Raw genomic sequence first — 16971 nt, 5'->3', positions numbered from 1 at the left:
CCAAGTCTGTGAACTCTAACCATTCTGTCTCTGGAATGTCTGGGAATAAAACTTCCACTGGATGAAAAGATTATGAAATTTTCACACAAATATACAGCTGTGCATGGCCAAGGATGAACCCTGATTTTTAGTCACTGCAAAACAGTTAATACTATTGTTCACAAGATCTAGTTCCAGGAGCAGCAGTGGCATAGTGGTTAAGAGCAGGTGCATTCTAATCTGGAGGAACCAAGTTTGATTCCCCGCTCTGCTGCTTGAACTGTGGAGGCTTATCTGGGGAATTCAGATTAGCCTGTGCACTCCAACACACTCTAGCTGGGTGACCTTGGGCTAGCCACAATTCTTCTGAGCTCTCTCAGCCCCACCTACCTCACAGGGTGTTTGTTGTGAGGGGGGAAAGGGAAAGGAGATTGCAAGCCCCTTTGAGTCTCCTACAAGAGAGAAAGGGGGGATATAAATCCAACTGTTCTTCTTCTTCTTCTACAACCGATCAGAGAAAAATGAAAAACAAACAAATGAGAGTCAAGAATGAAAGGCACCAGCTAGGGTTCCAGTTATGCGTTGCTTATGCTTTACATGCATATTTTTAAAAAATCAATGGACAGTCACCTAAAAATAAGAGGATTTTATTGTTCTTTTTAAAAAGCACACATTTATTTTATTTAAAAAACGTACAAATAAAAAGATAACCAGAGGCATTTTCAGGTGCTTATAGAAGGCATTTTTCTTAGTCTGACTCTGCACACAAAGCTAAACACATCCAAGAATGGCTGAATATCGTAGCTACAAGCATATTGTTCCCATAACTACTGTGCGTTCGTTCCTTCTCTACTTGCCATAGCAAGGCAGCGGATGGAAAGTTCCACTTCTGAGTCACCACCGAGAAGCAGCTTCCCAGGAGAAAAATGCTATTATTTTTGAAAAAAGTCATCTGCCTGCTTCATAGAGACACTGGGGCATTCTCCTACAATCAAATGCAGGTAATTCTAAACTCTATTTGTTTTTTTAAAAAAACAGACTGATTGAAAGACCAAGTTTTGGGATAACACAGCCTAGAATCCAAGCATAATTTGCTCAGATAAACAGTGACAGGATAACAAGTTGCCAACAGACACAAATCACAGGACACACATCTATGTGGAAAGCTACGCAGAAGTATTCATTCCCCTGTTCTTTTCTCCTCTCCAACACTGCCTTGCCCTTTGGAAGAATCTGGCCTCCCTCCCTGTTACCGCTGCATTGCCCCCACAATGCCTTGCAGCATGTCTATGGGCAGCGGGAAGACAATCGTGGAGTTCTTTTCAGCAGCGATGGTGGTCAGGGTCTGCAGATAGCGGAGCTGGAGGGCCGCGGGAGACTCCGTGATAACAATAGAGGCTTCTTTCAGGGCTCTGGAGGCATTCATTTCTCCCTCTGCCGCAATTACCTGGAAGGAAGGCAGTCGTAAATATTGGAGTACCCGGAAAGCCACTTTCCACTCTACTTTTGTCAACTCTGGCTGGCAGGAGCTTTTCAAAGGGCATGTTCACACACATCGAATAATGCACTTTCAATCCACTTTCCAGCAGGGTTTCACTGTGTGAAACGGCAAAAACCACTTGCAAATGGTGCATTGGAGGTGGATTGAAAGTGCATTATCCAGCATGTGTGAAGGTGCCCTCAGTCTTGTGCACCTTGGAGGGGGGGTCGTCATGGCTCAGTAGCACAGCACCTGCTTTGCATGGAAAGTTTTTTTGGCATTCCGCACAGGTGAAACTCTGTCCCAGGTTCCTTTCCCTGGCATCTCCATGAAAGGATGTCAATCAGTAGGTGCTGGAAGAGGCCTTTCTCTGCCTGACATTCTGACGGCTTTGAGCCAGGTGGACTGATGGGGCTCAACAGAAGGCAACTGCATATGTTCATATGTTTAACGAGGAATGCGAGAGACTCTCTACATGCAAAGCATGCACGCCATCACTGTGCTATGGATGACAGCATTGCAACCAAAGGTCTCCGTTCGCTGGCATGCCTGTATTTTGACAGTAAAGGGCACTGTCCAAAGATGCTATCTTCATCTTCTAAAAATAAACTTGAGCGAGAAATTTTTTCCAGGCAAGAGAACAATGCAATACATAGAACCATCAGCTGTCTGAAAAACAGCATCACAAGAGGAAGAACTGGCAGAGGACCACCTCGGCTACATTAAAACAGATTTTAACATATTAAAAAGAAAACAGGCAAAATATCAGGAATCCCATGCTCCCACCTGCCCACCCAGCTTTCCATTTAGCCAAAATTAATTCTACAAAAAACCATGAAAAGGCTTAGTTAAGCCATTATTCTGTAGCCCAGTATGCACTACCCCGCCTCAAAATGTGGTGCAGTGCGCAATGGACTAAAAAAATGTGGAGTGGTGCGTAATGCACTTTGTAAACTGCTTGTTGTGAAAATGGTTTGCAAAAATGTGTTACATTAAAAACAAAAACAAAACCTGAAATGAATGAAAAACATGCTAAAAGCAAATCTTATGTAGGTTGGAGAAGCTGCTGTTAAAAAGCTAAAATACCAACAGGCGGTAACCAAACCACCCAAAAGGAAATGAGATTAAGATCAACATACAAGCAGCCCTTCTTGAACACATCAATTGATTAGATAAATGTTCCGCCTGCCTCGGCATCCAGCTTACTACTGCAGTAAACCAGGTACCCACAAATGCATGCAAGGAGGCCACAGAGGCAAACCCCCCTCCATTTCCTGTTGCCTTTTGCAATAACCAGGATTCAGAGATACTCTGCCTCAGAACATGAAAGAAAGATCTCAATAAGCTGACAAATTTATACAAGAGAAAACAGCGTTGTTATGTGTTAGGTTCACCTGTCGATTGCAGAGGATTCTAGGAAGTGTCCTAAAATGTACGCTCCGTTCCCACAAAGTATTGCTCTGGCCCCACAACCACATCATATGAACCAAGTATATCCCAGAATACATTCTGCTTACAACTACAGCTGCACTTTACAGAGGACAGTAAGAGTGAACAAGCTGTTGGTCAGGCGAAAGTCCCCTATTTTGGTCTTCTCACAGAGAAGCCCTTATCAGCTTCCAAGCAGCCTCACAGTTTCCTGGAACAGAGTTTGGAAGCACATGAACTATAAGAACACCTAGTTCATGTGTATATGTAAGTGAAACACAGTGACTCATTGCTTAAGGGGGAAAAAGATAATGAGATCTCTGGAGCAAGCATTCAATTCTGGTTGTTTATAGTCATCTGTGTAGGCAAATAACCAGAAACAAACATCGAACATCGGAAACAGCCAATGATTTGTCTGGACCTTAGACAATGTTCCAAGACCTGCCTTACGAAACATCACACTCAGCAAGTTATCTGCTCCCCTCTTTCTCCTTAAGTCACATAGCTTGGAAGAGTCACCTCCATATTCTCCTGGCCATTAATATAGCTGGTGCCATGATATATATTCTCCTTGGCCATTAATATAGCTGGTGCCACTATGTTACGAAATTTCACTTCCAGGAAAAAAAATGTACATCAGAAAGAACATCCTCTTAGGCACACAATCAGCCATTTTGGAGAGGCCTGAAGTGTTTTGGAGAGGCCTGAATTACAGGGGCATGCCAAAGAACGTGCATGTCGATCTACAGAGGAGTAGGATGTTAGAAAGACAATCCATCTGTAATGGACATTCTTTCAGAATGCTAAGTGGACAGGTGATCTCACACACTTTGACCAAATACTTTCCAAGGACAGTTGTGTGGTCTGACCAGTGGAGACAATATTAAGCTGTTGCACACATTCAAGACCAATGGTCCATTTGGCTCAATGTTGCTGAAGCAGACATCCAGCAATAGCTCTCCAGGGTCCTGAGCAGAGAAAGTTCTTGGGAAACACTCAAGGTGGCATTGGAAATGCCAGCCAGGGACTGAATTTGGGGTCTTCTGCATGCAAAGTAGAGGCTCAATTCTTGAACATCAGCCTCACCCCAACCAACTCTAGTTGGTTTGTCACTCTGAGGAAAGACTTTCCTGGGCCATGTCACTTATGTTTTTTCTAAATCAGGGGTCTGCAACCCGCGGCTCCGGAGCCGCGTGTTGAAGGCTTTATTCAGGATGGCATTTGATTACTTTTCATTTTTCTATTTCTTGGCTGTCTTAAGTTGTGATTTAAAGTGTGATTTTAATGTATTTTCATAGTTACTGTTTGGCTTACATTGTACGCCACCTGGAATTTGTTGAGGTAGAAAATAAGGTAAATAAACTCTCCTACCTTGGCTCTCGCCTCACGAGCCGCTTCTGCTTCAGCGGCCATTGCTCTCTGGAGTTGGATGGGTAACTTCACATCTTTGATTTCCACACGCTCCACCTTTATCCCCCAGTCATCAGTGGCATCGTCGAGGGTGCTCTGTTCAAAATGTGAAACAGTGGCCATGTCAGAAGTTGTCCATCAACAGAAGAGGTCACTCAGACCATAAGAGACATTGCAGGAGCTACAAAGTTTAAACGTGGCTCAAGTGAGTCAGTGCACTGAGCATTTATAGCTGTGTCAGTGCCAGATCTTACATACCTATTATTTTCAGGTGACATGAAGGAATCAAATAGGTTTCTATGGCACAAGCCTGGTGCTGTGCATCTGCTTGCAGTTCACAAGCAACACTGGGAAACTGTTTGGCACGAGCCCTCTTTATTTCCAGCTTTTGAGGCTTCACATTCTTTCAACCCTATTTTCGCAGCCTGAAGGACTATAAAACTGACCTCTTAAAAGATTAAAAACAAAGCAAAATTGGCAAGTTTCTAAGTTCCACGCTGATGTTGTCATGAGTCAGCCCTGGACACTGAGGACTCTTGTAGAGCCTGAAGACACCGCAGAGCCAGAGTTGGCTCTTCATGAGGAAAGGCAGACAGCAGAACCAGCTCCATGCCCTTCCCTCCAAGTCAAGGCAATATACCTGATGCCATGCAGCTGAGAGAGCCATCTCAAAAGAGCCAAGTAACGACCCAGTTACATGAAGGAGGCAGAGGCTACAGTTATAGAGTAAAAGGAGAAGTGTTCGCATTGCTGCCAAGTATGGCAGAAGACTCTGTGAAACGGAGGCATCTGCATCTTAGGAGGACTGAGTCCTTGCAGGATCCTAGCCTCATTGGTCAGACTCTCCTATATAAACCCTGTCTTGGGCTTGGCTCTGCCTGAGTGTAATGAGTGTAGTCAGTGGTGGGATCCAAACATCTTAATAACAGGTTCCGATGGTGGTGGGATTCAAACAGTGGCGCCGCTGCACACACGCACCTCGAGTCCCTATTGGGCAGGGAGGTTGCTTTAGTAACCCCTTCTCAGCACTCAGAAAAAATTAGTAACCACTTCTAGAGAAGTGGTGAGAACTGGTTGGATCCCACCTCTGAGTGTACTTCCCAGAAAGCTCCATGTGCTTGGTCTTCCTGTGCCTTGACTATGGACTGTTTTGACCATTCCTTTGACTATGGACTGTTTCGTACTACACCTTTGCCTGCCGCCTGCCCCAAATCCAACCTGTCTTGACTACGGCTCACTTGTGACCTGTCTGGACTCTGTCTGGCGACATCCTAGCTAGCTAGCTGGCAGTGCAGGTGTGGTGAAACTACAGAATACCCAGACAGTTTTATTAAAGCATTCACATTATTAAACACCACGGGGTTCTTCTAGTTTTCGATTGTCTCTAACACAATTTTTGCACATGAACAAGCTTTCCCATTCAAATATTTACAAGCAGAAGCATCTCTGGGCATCTGGAGTTGTTAAGAACATTTTTTCATTAAGAATTATGCAGTGTTTGAATTCCTGTGCTTTACACCGAACAATATTTTTCAGAGAGTGACATCTACACAATAAACGGTCGCTTCCTAAATCCAACAGGGACTGCATTCTGTAACACTCCAAGGACACACAGTTTGAAAATTGCTTGGCCCTACCTGCATGCTGTGTGCGATTTCTTCCCGGTCGGAGAGGATTTGGGAGAGGTTCTTGGTCCCCAGGACGTTCCTCAAGGTGGTTTGCGCCAAGAGCCGAGTGGCAGAGTCAGCATTTGTGATGTTTGCTACGGCAAGGGTTGCATTCTGAACTCGATAATAAACCACACCATCCACATTAACCGTCACCGAATCTTTGGTAAGGATCTGCGCCAGAAACAGAGAGAAACTGCAATGTAAGAATTATTATTTTTTAAACAAAAACAAAAAAATTGTCCCAAAGCATTTAGCAAGCAGCAGTGCTGAACAGCAAGTTGTGTCAAATTCCACATTCAGACAATAATTCACTTGATGGGTTCAAGGATTTTATTGAAGACATGAGAAAAACAGAAGACTGTTTGGGTGAAAAAGCGCCAGAACAGTTGATAATATGTTGCAGTAACTCCCCACCCCCATATGTGAACCAATACAGTCAGGAAAAGTCCAGCCTGAAGTCTCGCCCCAGCACAACGCTTCAAGGCCTGGGAAACAGGTAAGCAGCACCTGCAAAAGCAAAAGCTCTCCCCAGCAATTCCCCCTCCCAGCCATGGCCTCCTGACAAATTGCTAGCTGTCCACTAGCTTCTCACCAAGTAATGTATTGACCAACTTCATTGCTTTCTTGATATCCCTTTGTTTGTGCCCTGGTTTGCTTCACACCTGTGTTGTCACTTGGCTTATGAGGCTATTGACAACGGGCAAATTTTTGTGTAGATGACTACATCAATTTGAGAATAGAGTGTTTGACTATAACTTAAAGGGCACTAGATAATAACACTGAACTCTTGTTTTATAAAGGCCCTGTGCTGCCTCTTATGTCAATATTCCCAGCAACATGGTAACAGACGTCACTACTGAAGATCCACAAAATTGAAGCAAAGAATCTTTTCTTGTTACAAAAGGATCACATACAATTACAGCATCCAGATGGTTACTTACAAATTTTCCAACCAGAATCTTTGATGCCTAGGGCTGAAATGGGTTTTTTTTCAACTGACATCCTAGTTGAGATGCTAATGGCCTCTGATAGGAACTGTACTGTCTCCCTTATCTTCGGACTTTAGCCAGGCAAACAGTCCTTAACCTCTGCCAGTTTCTCCATACCCTCTAACATCATAAAATAACCTTAGTTATTCTTGCAAGCCAATCAGTTGGCCAAGTGTTGCAATTGAAGCTTGCCATTGGTTTGCCTGCTCTGATGTCTCAGCCCACAACATACCAATAACTGGGGTACCAAATGGGCTATTTGGAAAACAATGTACTTTTGTTTGGGTATGTGTGTGTGTCCTTTTTTTACTTCAGTTTTTAAAATTCAGTTTTTAATGACACCCCATCTTCACATCTCTTTTGACTGGTCATTTATTTTAGGGGTTTTTTTCCCCATTAAAGACACAAATTTTTCAAATGTTGAATTTGGCCCATTTCACAAAAATCGTAAGTGGCTTTCGAACGCCAGCTAAAGAGTACAAAAGCTATTGATTTTGTTTTTTAAAAAATACTCTGCTCAAAAGGAAGACAACTCTGGATATGATAAAATCCCAAGAAAAGTGTTATACACACACAAATATTATTGGACATAACTATAACTTGAACACAAATATAAGACCTCTTTTCTTCTGAGGGCACCTGTATGAAAGCTAAACTACTACCCCGTGGCTGCTGGCAAGTGGAAAATCAGTAGAGAATTTAATTATGTGTCACAACATTCATACAAATCCTTGCACTATTTCATAAGTCATACCCAGCTCAAACAAAAGCAACATGTATTTTTTCTATCTTACAGAATCTGCAAAAACTTTAGTTCATTTCTGCATTGATTTAAATGATCTTGGAAAGAACATTTGGATTCTTTGGCATAATTCAAAACGAGCCAAATTTACAGCTGTAGCTAATTACTGGGGTATAAAGACAGAGAAGCCTTTGATACAGATAGAAGCATTTTACACGAGAATCTTATCTGCACAGTCCTTATACTGAATTGGGAACAAACAATGGCTGGTTAATTTATGTAAGTTTTACCTAAATATTTAAACTTTTCTTTGGCTAATCTGTTTAGTCTGCAGTTTATTAAAATAAATGGTGTGTAATGTTTAGATTTAATTAATAATTTATTCAAGTATTTATGAAGCATTTATATGTATATTTGTACTTTTGTAAGACAGCTTTTACACTGGATATTTCGTAAGCTAATGTATTTGTTTATTAGGTGCCTGCCCGAGATTCCTGTGAGATAGGACACGTACCAATCACTTTGGAAAAGATCAAGGCTGAAAAGCCTCGGCAAAACAGGTGTTGTCTATCCGGAAGTCCCATCTTCGTTTATGTGACTCTCATGTTGAACTATTGTGAAATGAATAAGCGTTGACTTATTTGCTAAATCTTTATCTTGACATTATACTTACCTGACCAAGCTTCCCATTTTTTGTGACATTTGGCTTGCTCTTTGTTCCATGCATTTTGCTGTCTGTATTTGTGATATTCGAATAGGGCCTTTGTTATTTTTTGAGCTGTGTATGTCTTATGAAATGATTTGTGTGAACACTGTGACACGTAATTAAATTCTATGCTGATTTTGCACTTGCCAACAGTTGTGACGTAGTTTTTTTTTCTTTTTCTGTCTTGCCAGTTCCACTACACCTACTGAATTATACACCTGGAAGAGAACCAAGTCTTGCATTTCAGTAAATACTGTACTTATGTCCCAAGGTCAATGAGTGCTCATTGCTGTGCTAAACTTCAAAAGAACTGCATATGTATTGCAAGGACTTCAGTCATCACCAGTGCTATCAAAACAAAAACACTGGGTTCTTGCCAATGCTTAACAATCTAACATGCAATTCACAAAAGGGATCTTTTGAAAGAGAAGTGATTAAAATGGACAGCATGTTGGTGCAGACTACTCAGCTTATTGGTTGTGGTGGGTTTTCTGGGCTGTGTGGCCGTGGTCTGGTAGATCTTGTTCCTAACATTTCGCCTGCATCTGTGGCTGGCATCTTCAGAGGTGTATCACAGAGAGAAATCAACAGTGGGGTGCAGAGGGGGGGCGCACAGGGTTAGGGTCATACCCCGCGCGCCATTAAGGCCCAATACGCCACTGTTTGGGGCCCAAGCCATTTGGGGCTCCTTAGGTCAAACACCACGCTTTGAACTGGGCCTGAACACCAAATGGAAGCCAATGCTGTTTCCGGCCTTGCATGTTCTTTTAGGGGAGGTCTCATTTAAGAACTCTAGCTGCCAAATTCTGTGTCACCTGAGATTTCTGGACTGTCTTCAAAGGCAGATGACTAGGGATGGCAGCCTCCATGTGGGACCTGAGGTTCCCCTGGAATTAAAGCTCATCTCCAGACTATAGAGGTCAGTTCCTCTGCAGAAAATGGATCCTTTGGAGGGTGGACTCTATGGCCCTGGACCCCACGGAGGTCCTTGTCTTCCCCAGGCTCCAGCCCCAAATTTCCAGGAGTTTCCCAACCTAGAGCTGGCATTATTTCCCACCATCTCCCTGCCAGAATCCAGGAGAGACCTGGCAACCCTACATGATCTCATCTGGACATCACTAAAACATTTGCAGAACAGGCCATGCCCAGTCAATTTTCTCTGCATCACCCCTTGTTGCCTAAAGGATAAAACATCTAGCATCCCTTGTGTTATATACCCAACAAAGAAGCCTTAACTGTTTCCCCATCTTGTAATTCCCTCTGACTGGAAGGACAAGGATGACATTCCAGTCAGTGTTCAATCTGTGAATTCGTGTGGCTGCAGGAAACCACTCATGGACACTAACCAGAAACAGTTCCCTGGGTTTGCATTTGAACTGCGGGTGGTGGCTTGATTCATAGCCAGACCTCATCTTCTTGGAGATAGAGCTTGAAGCTGTGGTGGCACCAGACAAATTGCCAGCAGTCTGGTCAGGCAATTTGGAAGAACACAAAAGACACTCCCCTTCATTGTCTAAGGCTGCTGGGATTCATAAACAACACTATGCAAGAAGGATGCAGCAAACTGCTCGTTTGTTATCTACACCATCTAGATACAAGACATTACAAAGAGTAATATAAGCAAGACAGGCTCCAAGGAACTTGCAGTCTAAATTCAGTCACAGAGGGAAATAGAGGAAGCAGACAAATAGATAGGTTCATCAGAGGCAGCCAGGATAACTGCATTCAAATTTTCTGCACCTCTCAGTACTAGCTGCTGAGGAGTTGTGTCATCAGGAGGTCAATTTGGCCACTGGAGCCCTGGTCACAATGAAGTAGCAACAGAGCAACGTCTTGAGTGCAGAAGACCCAGAGTCTATTCCCTGGCTCCTCCAGTTAGAAGGTCTTAATACAGCAAATGCTGGGAAAGATACTCAGCCCAAGATCTTGGGAACCATTACCAGCATCAGAAGAAACTACACCAGGTAAGAGAGACCAATAGTCTCGCTCGGTAAATGATGGCTGGCTCAAGAGCGGAAGAAGCGATATAACAATCTCTAGATCTGCCCTACTGAAATCTTTCATCTCTTGCAATACTGAAGGCCACCTACATATGGGAGGAAGCATGACACAATGGCCCAACACATACTTCACATGTAGGAGGTTCCAGTTAGAAGTTCTAAGGTAAGCAGATGTTGGGAAAGACTTTTCTCCACCAGAGGCCCTGGACAACTGTTGGCAGTCAGTGTAGAGGTCCTCAGCTTTGACTATCCTGTGGACACTTTTGGAATTTTGAGACAGGCGACAACACATCACGGCTGCCCTGGGAAGTAGAATGTCACAAAAAGCCTGCCATGTGGGGGCAATTACAAAAGGTTGGAAGATCTATAGGAGGAAGCCATTATAGGAAATCTTACTGTTCTGGGAGGAGAGGGCTATTTCTGAAGGGATGCTCCCTGCACACCCAGAAATAATGACTGCTGAGGTCTTCTAAAGTCCTCCTGCTTCAATGAGATTGAAAAAAGCTAGTTTCAACTCACTGCAAGTGGATGTCCAGAAACACATCAGTCGCTGCCTTTTTGGGGATATCTGCTGTATATTATATACTGTAGTATACAGTACACACAGGCCCTTTCCGCACATGCAGAACAATGCTCTTTCAATCCATTTTCAGTGCACTTTGCAGCTGGATTTTACTGTGCGGAATAGCAAAATCCACTTGTATACAATTGTGAAAGTGGATTGGAAGTGCAGTATTCTGCATGAGTGGAAGGGGCCTATATTATATACTGTATCCAGAGGTGGGATCCAGCAGGTTCTCACAGGTTCCCGAGAGTAGGTTACTAATTATTTGTGTGTGCCGAGAGGGGGTTACTAATTGGTGATTTTGCCACGAGATTTTTGCCCTAGTTATGCCCCTCCTCTCAGCAGTAGCACGCAGAACTTGAAGCAGTCTAGCAGGAGGTGCACCGGCATGCGTGGCAGCCTGCGCCTGATTGCATTTGTTTCCCGCCCAAGGACCAGCGCAGCGGCTGCGTCCTTGCCACAGCCCCACCCAGGAATGCCCCCGCCCAGGAATGCCTGGCCACGCCCCCACCATGCCCCGCCCAGTCCCATTGGCGCTACGCCACAGTTTGAATCCCACCACCATGGGAACCTGTTACTAAAATTTTTGGACCCCACCACTGACTGTATCTACTATAGTATATAGTGAATCAAATGACTAACTCTGTAAAGTACTAACAAGTATGGACATATAAAGTGGCTTTAACATACGGCAGCTTTATATGTCTGCACTTCAACCTTTTACAGAGTCTCATAAGCAAAAGATCTTACAATTGAGATTTTGATAGCAGGAGAAGGATGGGAACCAAGAGACAGACTTGAGATACTAGCAGTAGTTAACACATCCCTGGATGTTGATTTTGTTGGAAATGGTCGAAAAGACTTTGTGGGTCCAAAAGTTTCCAAACGACTTTGGGTCCAAGGAAGAGCTGGAAGGAAGCAATGATCTCCAAAGAAAGGTGTGAAAATAAAACAAATCTGGACATGGTCCAGCCACCCCAGGGAAAGGGAGGCAGGGGGAGGGGTGCCATGCAAGGGAAGGGAAGTGAGGGAGGGGAGTGAGTGAGTGAGGGACAAAAGCAAATGTGATAGAAATTCTGCAAACTGTTATCCCAGCTTGTTCCATGCAGGGGCATCAATAGCCATAATAATAAATCTACTCTCTCCTTCCATTAAAAAAGGAGTCTTTCCTCATGCAATTAGATTTTCTTCCTGCCGTTTTTCATTTGCTGGTAAATACAACACAAACAGATCTCAGGATAATCTAATCACGCTGCTGGCAGGGAACGCTGAATTTCATTTAGCGGGTTTAGCAGGGAGAGGGGAAAATGCTACAGCGAGCCAAAGTGCTCCAAAGAGAGGGGTCCCCTGTGGCTGGGTGCAGCATCTAGGACAGTGGTGGTGAACCTATGGCACGGGTGCCAGAGGTGGCACTCAGAGCCCTCTCTGTGGGCATGCGCAAACAGAGTGCCCCCTCCACACACACATCTAGGCTGGTCTGGGCCGCTGGGCTCGATTATTAGCATTAAATCTAAGACCTAGTTTTGCGGAAGCAGTGTAGGTAACCCTGTTAAGTGCTATTAAACCGCACTGATTTTCATGCGAAGAACTAAAGTGCGATCCTTTACCTGGGAGTAAGCTCGGTTGCTGGCAATGAGGCTTGCTTCTGAGTAAACCCTCCTAGGGTAGTGATTCACCCGTTGGAAGAGTTGCACGGTTGCTTCAAAGCGAAGCCACCAACTACCACCACGCTTACTCCTGAGTAACACACGCCTCGGAGCCAACCGTTTTTTCAAAACTAAAACCTCAGTATTCAGGTTAAATTGCCATGTTGGCACTTTGCGATAAATATGTGGGTTTGGGGTTGCAATTTGGGCACTTGGTCTCGAAAAGGTTCGCCATCACTGATCTAGGATCCAGAACTGTAGGGTCATTTAGGCATCAGGTGGCCCTGGACAAGATTCCCCTTGTGGCTTCCCTACCACTAAGCATTTGGCCCCTTTCAGAGCAAGTCCACTCCTTTCTAGAAGAGCAAGTCCAACTCCTTTCTAGAAGAAAGAAGAAAGGAGGAGAGGAAGGGAGGGAAAGGAGTTCGTTTATACCCCACTTCCTCTCCTGTAAGGAGACTCAAGGCGGCTTACAAGCTCCTTTTCCTTTCCTCTCTCCACAGCAGCTACCTTGTGAGGTAGGTGGGGCTGAGAGAGGTCTGAGAGAATTGTGACTAGCCCAAGGTCGCCCAGCAGGAATGTAGGAGTGCAGAAACACATCTGGATCATCAGATAAGCCTCTGCCACTCATGTGGAGGAGTGGGGAATCAAACCCGGTTCTCCAGATTAGAATCCACCTGCTCGTAACCACTACACCACACGGGCGCTTCTTCACTTGGATAGGCAGCAGGGCACAAAGCTCATGCTCCTTAAAGCCTCCTTAAATGACTGGCCCTGCATAGCTGCAGGGGGAGGGGCCTTGGAGACGGCCTGCCGTTTCCCAGCGGAAAAGCAAGATTTGGCTTCAGGGTAAAAGCTTTCAGGAGTGAAAGCTTCGTATTGTCAAAGGCTTTGATGAGAAGGGAGCGCTTTTAGCCACGTGCTCTTTCTGATTCGAGGCGTCAAGAGTTAAGTTTCCTACACAGAACTCATAAACGAGGGTGTGAGGAGAAAACAACAGGCCAGAAACCTAATTGTCATTAGGCATAATGTCTCTGCTTCTGTAAATGTGCCACTACGAAGCTCCCCACCACCACCACCATCACCGGCTTCCTGGCTCATCTGTTTTCTGTTCAATTAGTTTAAAAATTGTGTGCGAAGTTAAAGGTCTTGCGGTTGCACAAGGATATCTGAATCTCCATCATCGACAACTTCCACAGGCCCTTCGTGATTCAAGCCGCCCAACCCTGGAGCTGATACCCTTCAAGGGCTGATTCACTCCTGCCTGTTGATACCTTAATGATGGGGGCGAAGGAGAAAACCACAGATCAAAACACCAGAGGTGGGGCTCTTGGGTGACCTCACACAGCCATTCTTTGCAACGTTTTGGCTCTTATTTTCAGCCGGGCTGTTTCCTCATGGATGTTGCCACTCTGCCTTGGCTTTCTCACCCACAGTGTTGTTTTTAGAAGCATCTGCATCATGTTGTCCTATACTGGTCCTGCTTCTGTATTTCCCCCTGCTTTGCTGCTTTCCCAGTCCTGATCAGGTGCAATCTTTTGGGAAAGATCAGTCACTCTGTGAAATGGAAGGTGTGCATCTTTGCAGGACATCAGCCACTAGGGGCCACCCCACCTCCAAGCTCCACGTGGGGCTCGGGAGCGGGGTCAGCTGGGATTGCCTCACTGCCTGCAAGCCTGCAGTTTAAAGCTCAATCCAAGCATCACTGAGTCCAGGATCAAACTGAGAACCAAGGCTCATGAGTTCTATACGGTTGGCTCCGTCCCCTGCTCCCCCCCCCCAAGCTCCCCCGGACTCTGGTTTTATTCCTTGCATGGATGCTACCTAAAATAGATTTTCTGGCTACAAAATAAAATAAGAGTTTCTCTCTGTGTGTGTTCCACTCCCTCTTTTCTGAAATACAGAATGCCAGCTGAAACAGGCAAAATATCTCCAAGCAGGAGGGCCCCACTTTAGGTTATTTAGCACCAAATCCTTGTAACGTTCTCCATTTTTCATCTACATCCAGTTAGCACCAATGTTTGTATTCTAAGTAATACAAACAAGGTAACTGCAGGCTCCCAACTCTGTCCCATGGCATAGAGAAGGACCAACATGACCACATGCTTTACCATTTCTGCAAAAGAGGACCAAAGTAATACTGCAGCATTGCAAGTAAATCCTCAAATATGAATAGGCCCCATTACTACTTAAGAAAAGAAAAGTTCTTGCTGATCACACCCAACCAATACCAGCAGCTTGTGGCCCAAATTGGTAACCTTCACAAATGCCTAGTATGTATGTGGCTTCATTCAAAACTGTAGAAATGCTGGAGCCCTTGCCACGGTGTGGAATAATGGCTGGAGTTTCGGATTAGGAATGGGGAGGTCTGGATTAAACTCTGCATTCAAACGGGATCTAGTTCCTCCACTCTCCTCCATGCCCAAACCCTGCCTAAGAGAAGGATCACTATTAGCCTAGCTTACCTCACAGGTCAGTGGTGAGGAGAAAATTCACATACAGGGGAAGCAAGTTCGGACTGTTTTGCCCTTCATATTGCTCATGGAATCTTAAATTGTGACTTTTCATGGGTCTTATAATGTTGATGTTATTGTGTGTTTTTTAAAAAAATGTTTTATTTATATTGCAAGTCCCTTTGAGTTCTGTGAGGGAGAAAGCCGGCTAATAAATGTTAAAAATGAATCACTAAATAAATCAGGAGTCTGCAAACTGGAGGCAGATTTTGGTTGCCACTGGGGGAGGAACAAGAACCAGAGAACTTCCCCCTGCACAATTGCCCGTGGAATGAACAAGACCGGGCCAATAAAAATTTGTTTCGCCACTTTCCAGAATGCTTATTTCAATAAGGCTTGAACAAGAGGAATCCCAAGTAGATCGATCGTGCTCTGTGCTAATTAAGAGGATGGCTGTGTTAGTTTCCTCTGCCCTCCGCCCCCGGCCAATGTGGGCATTTGGTCCTTGGCAATAGTATTGCAACAGAAGTTTTACAGCTAAAAAAACCCCCTAAAACATCTATACTTTCCAAGTGAAAATCCACTGTCTTCCCTCCCTCCATACTTCTTGGTAGTCCCCCCCACCCCACCCCATTAGGTTAAAACGTACTTGTGAGATTCTGTTTTGTGTCTGCTGAAGGAATTCTCAGCACCTTCAGCAGAATCTCACAAGTACGTTTTAACCTAATGGGGTGGGGTGGGGGGGACTACCAAGAAGTCAAAAAGAAACAGAGAGAGAGGGGAGGTGGCTTGGTATAGTCCATCTGCAACAGCAAACACATTACGCCTAATGATTATTAGGTTTTCCAGCCAATTAATCTTTTGCCAGCTCCGTGACAGCGACTGCCTACAGAAACCTATTACTGGTGACTGGCAGGCCTGCTGAGTGGATTGAAAACAAAACCCATCGATCTGGCTGTTCTTGCCCGCTGTCTGCTTTGACAGAAGAGGCTGGAGAATTTGCAAGTAACGCTGCTAAACAAAACAGGTGCCTTTCTGTAGTGGAAAAATAATTCTTCGCCCACAGGTTGCAATGCCCAGAGGCACATGCCCAGGCTTAATTCCCAGGTCATGTTTACACTACAGACTCGATCCTGTTTAATAGACGTTCCCAGTGCCAAGAACTCTGTGAACTGTAGTTCTGGAAGGCAGGTTAGGGAATCTCTGACAAGGAATTCTCAGCACCTTCAGCAGACTATAATTCCCAGGAGCACTCATGCAGAGACCACAACATTGAAATAAAAAAGGACATTTTCAGAATTGCTGAGTCAGACCAAGTCCAGCCTTCTGTCTCCAGTGGGGAACAAAGCAGAAGATGATGGCAATTAACCCATATCCATCTTGCCCTGCAACATCTGATTCTCAGAGATATCCTGCCCCAGGATTTAGAAGCTCGATTTGGATCTGACAAAGGGTGATTCCGAACAGGCAAAATATAACGAGTTAAGGAGTGTGAAAAACGCACAGAACTTGCCCCTCAAATGTTTTTAACCCGTTTTATTTTGCTGAACCCAACTTTTTCCTTTAACCCAGGTTTCACACACTTCCTGCTTGCCTGTGTGAACTATGGCAAGCAGGAAGTGTTCTATTTCCCCCTCTTTGGTCCACCGTTGCAGCGGATTCTGTCAGCAGCCGCCATTAGCGTGGCTTCTCTAGGCAGCCGCCATTTTGTGCCGGTATGTTTGTGGGGGATTCCTGGGTAGGGGGATTCTCGGATGTACTGTTCACAGGTAAACACAGCATTTCCTGTGAGAACCATGCCGCATCCTGACGCCGGGATCCCAGCAGTCCTGGATGGCCCCTGCAACCGCCGTGCAAGTGGCGACACAGGTGACAAAGGTTCATTTAACCTGTTTGTGTTGCC

At 44.8% G+C, this 16971-nt stretch overlaps 1 protein-coding gene across 1 annotated transcript in view; it reads right to left on the bottom strand.

Annotated features, from left to right (window-relative positions):
• Nucleotides 1-610: 610 nt before the first annotated feature.
• STOM (stomatin) overlaps nucleotides 611-16971 on the bottom strand; it is a 32727-nt gene continuing 16366 nt past the window's right edge. Inside the window, exons 5-7 of the mRNA XM_048513452.1 lie at nucleotides 5935-6138; nucleotides 4259-4393; nucleotides 611-1426 (exon numbers count right to left, since the gene is read on the bottom strand). Of these exons, the coding sequence (XP_048369409.1) occupies nucleotides 1229-1426; nucleotides 4259-4393; nucleotides 5935-6138 (537 nt within the window). The 3' untranslated portion in view covers nucleotides 611-1228. The remainder of the gene's footprint in view (nucleotides 1427-4258; nucleotides 4394-5934; nucleotides 6139-16971) is intronic.

Source organism: Sphaerodactylus townsendi, linkage group LG12 (assembly GCF_021028975.2).
Source record: "Sphaerodactylus townsendi isolate TG3544 linkage group LG12, MPM_Stown_v2.3, whole genome shotgun sequence".
NCBI lineage: Eukaryota > Metazoa > Chordata > Lepidosauria > Squamata > Sphaerodactylidae > Sphaerodactylus > Sphaerodactylus townsendi.
Note: the sequence above shows the minus strand (reverse complement) of the source record. Positions and strands in the feature narration are given on the sequence as shown.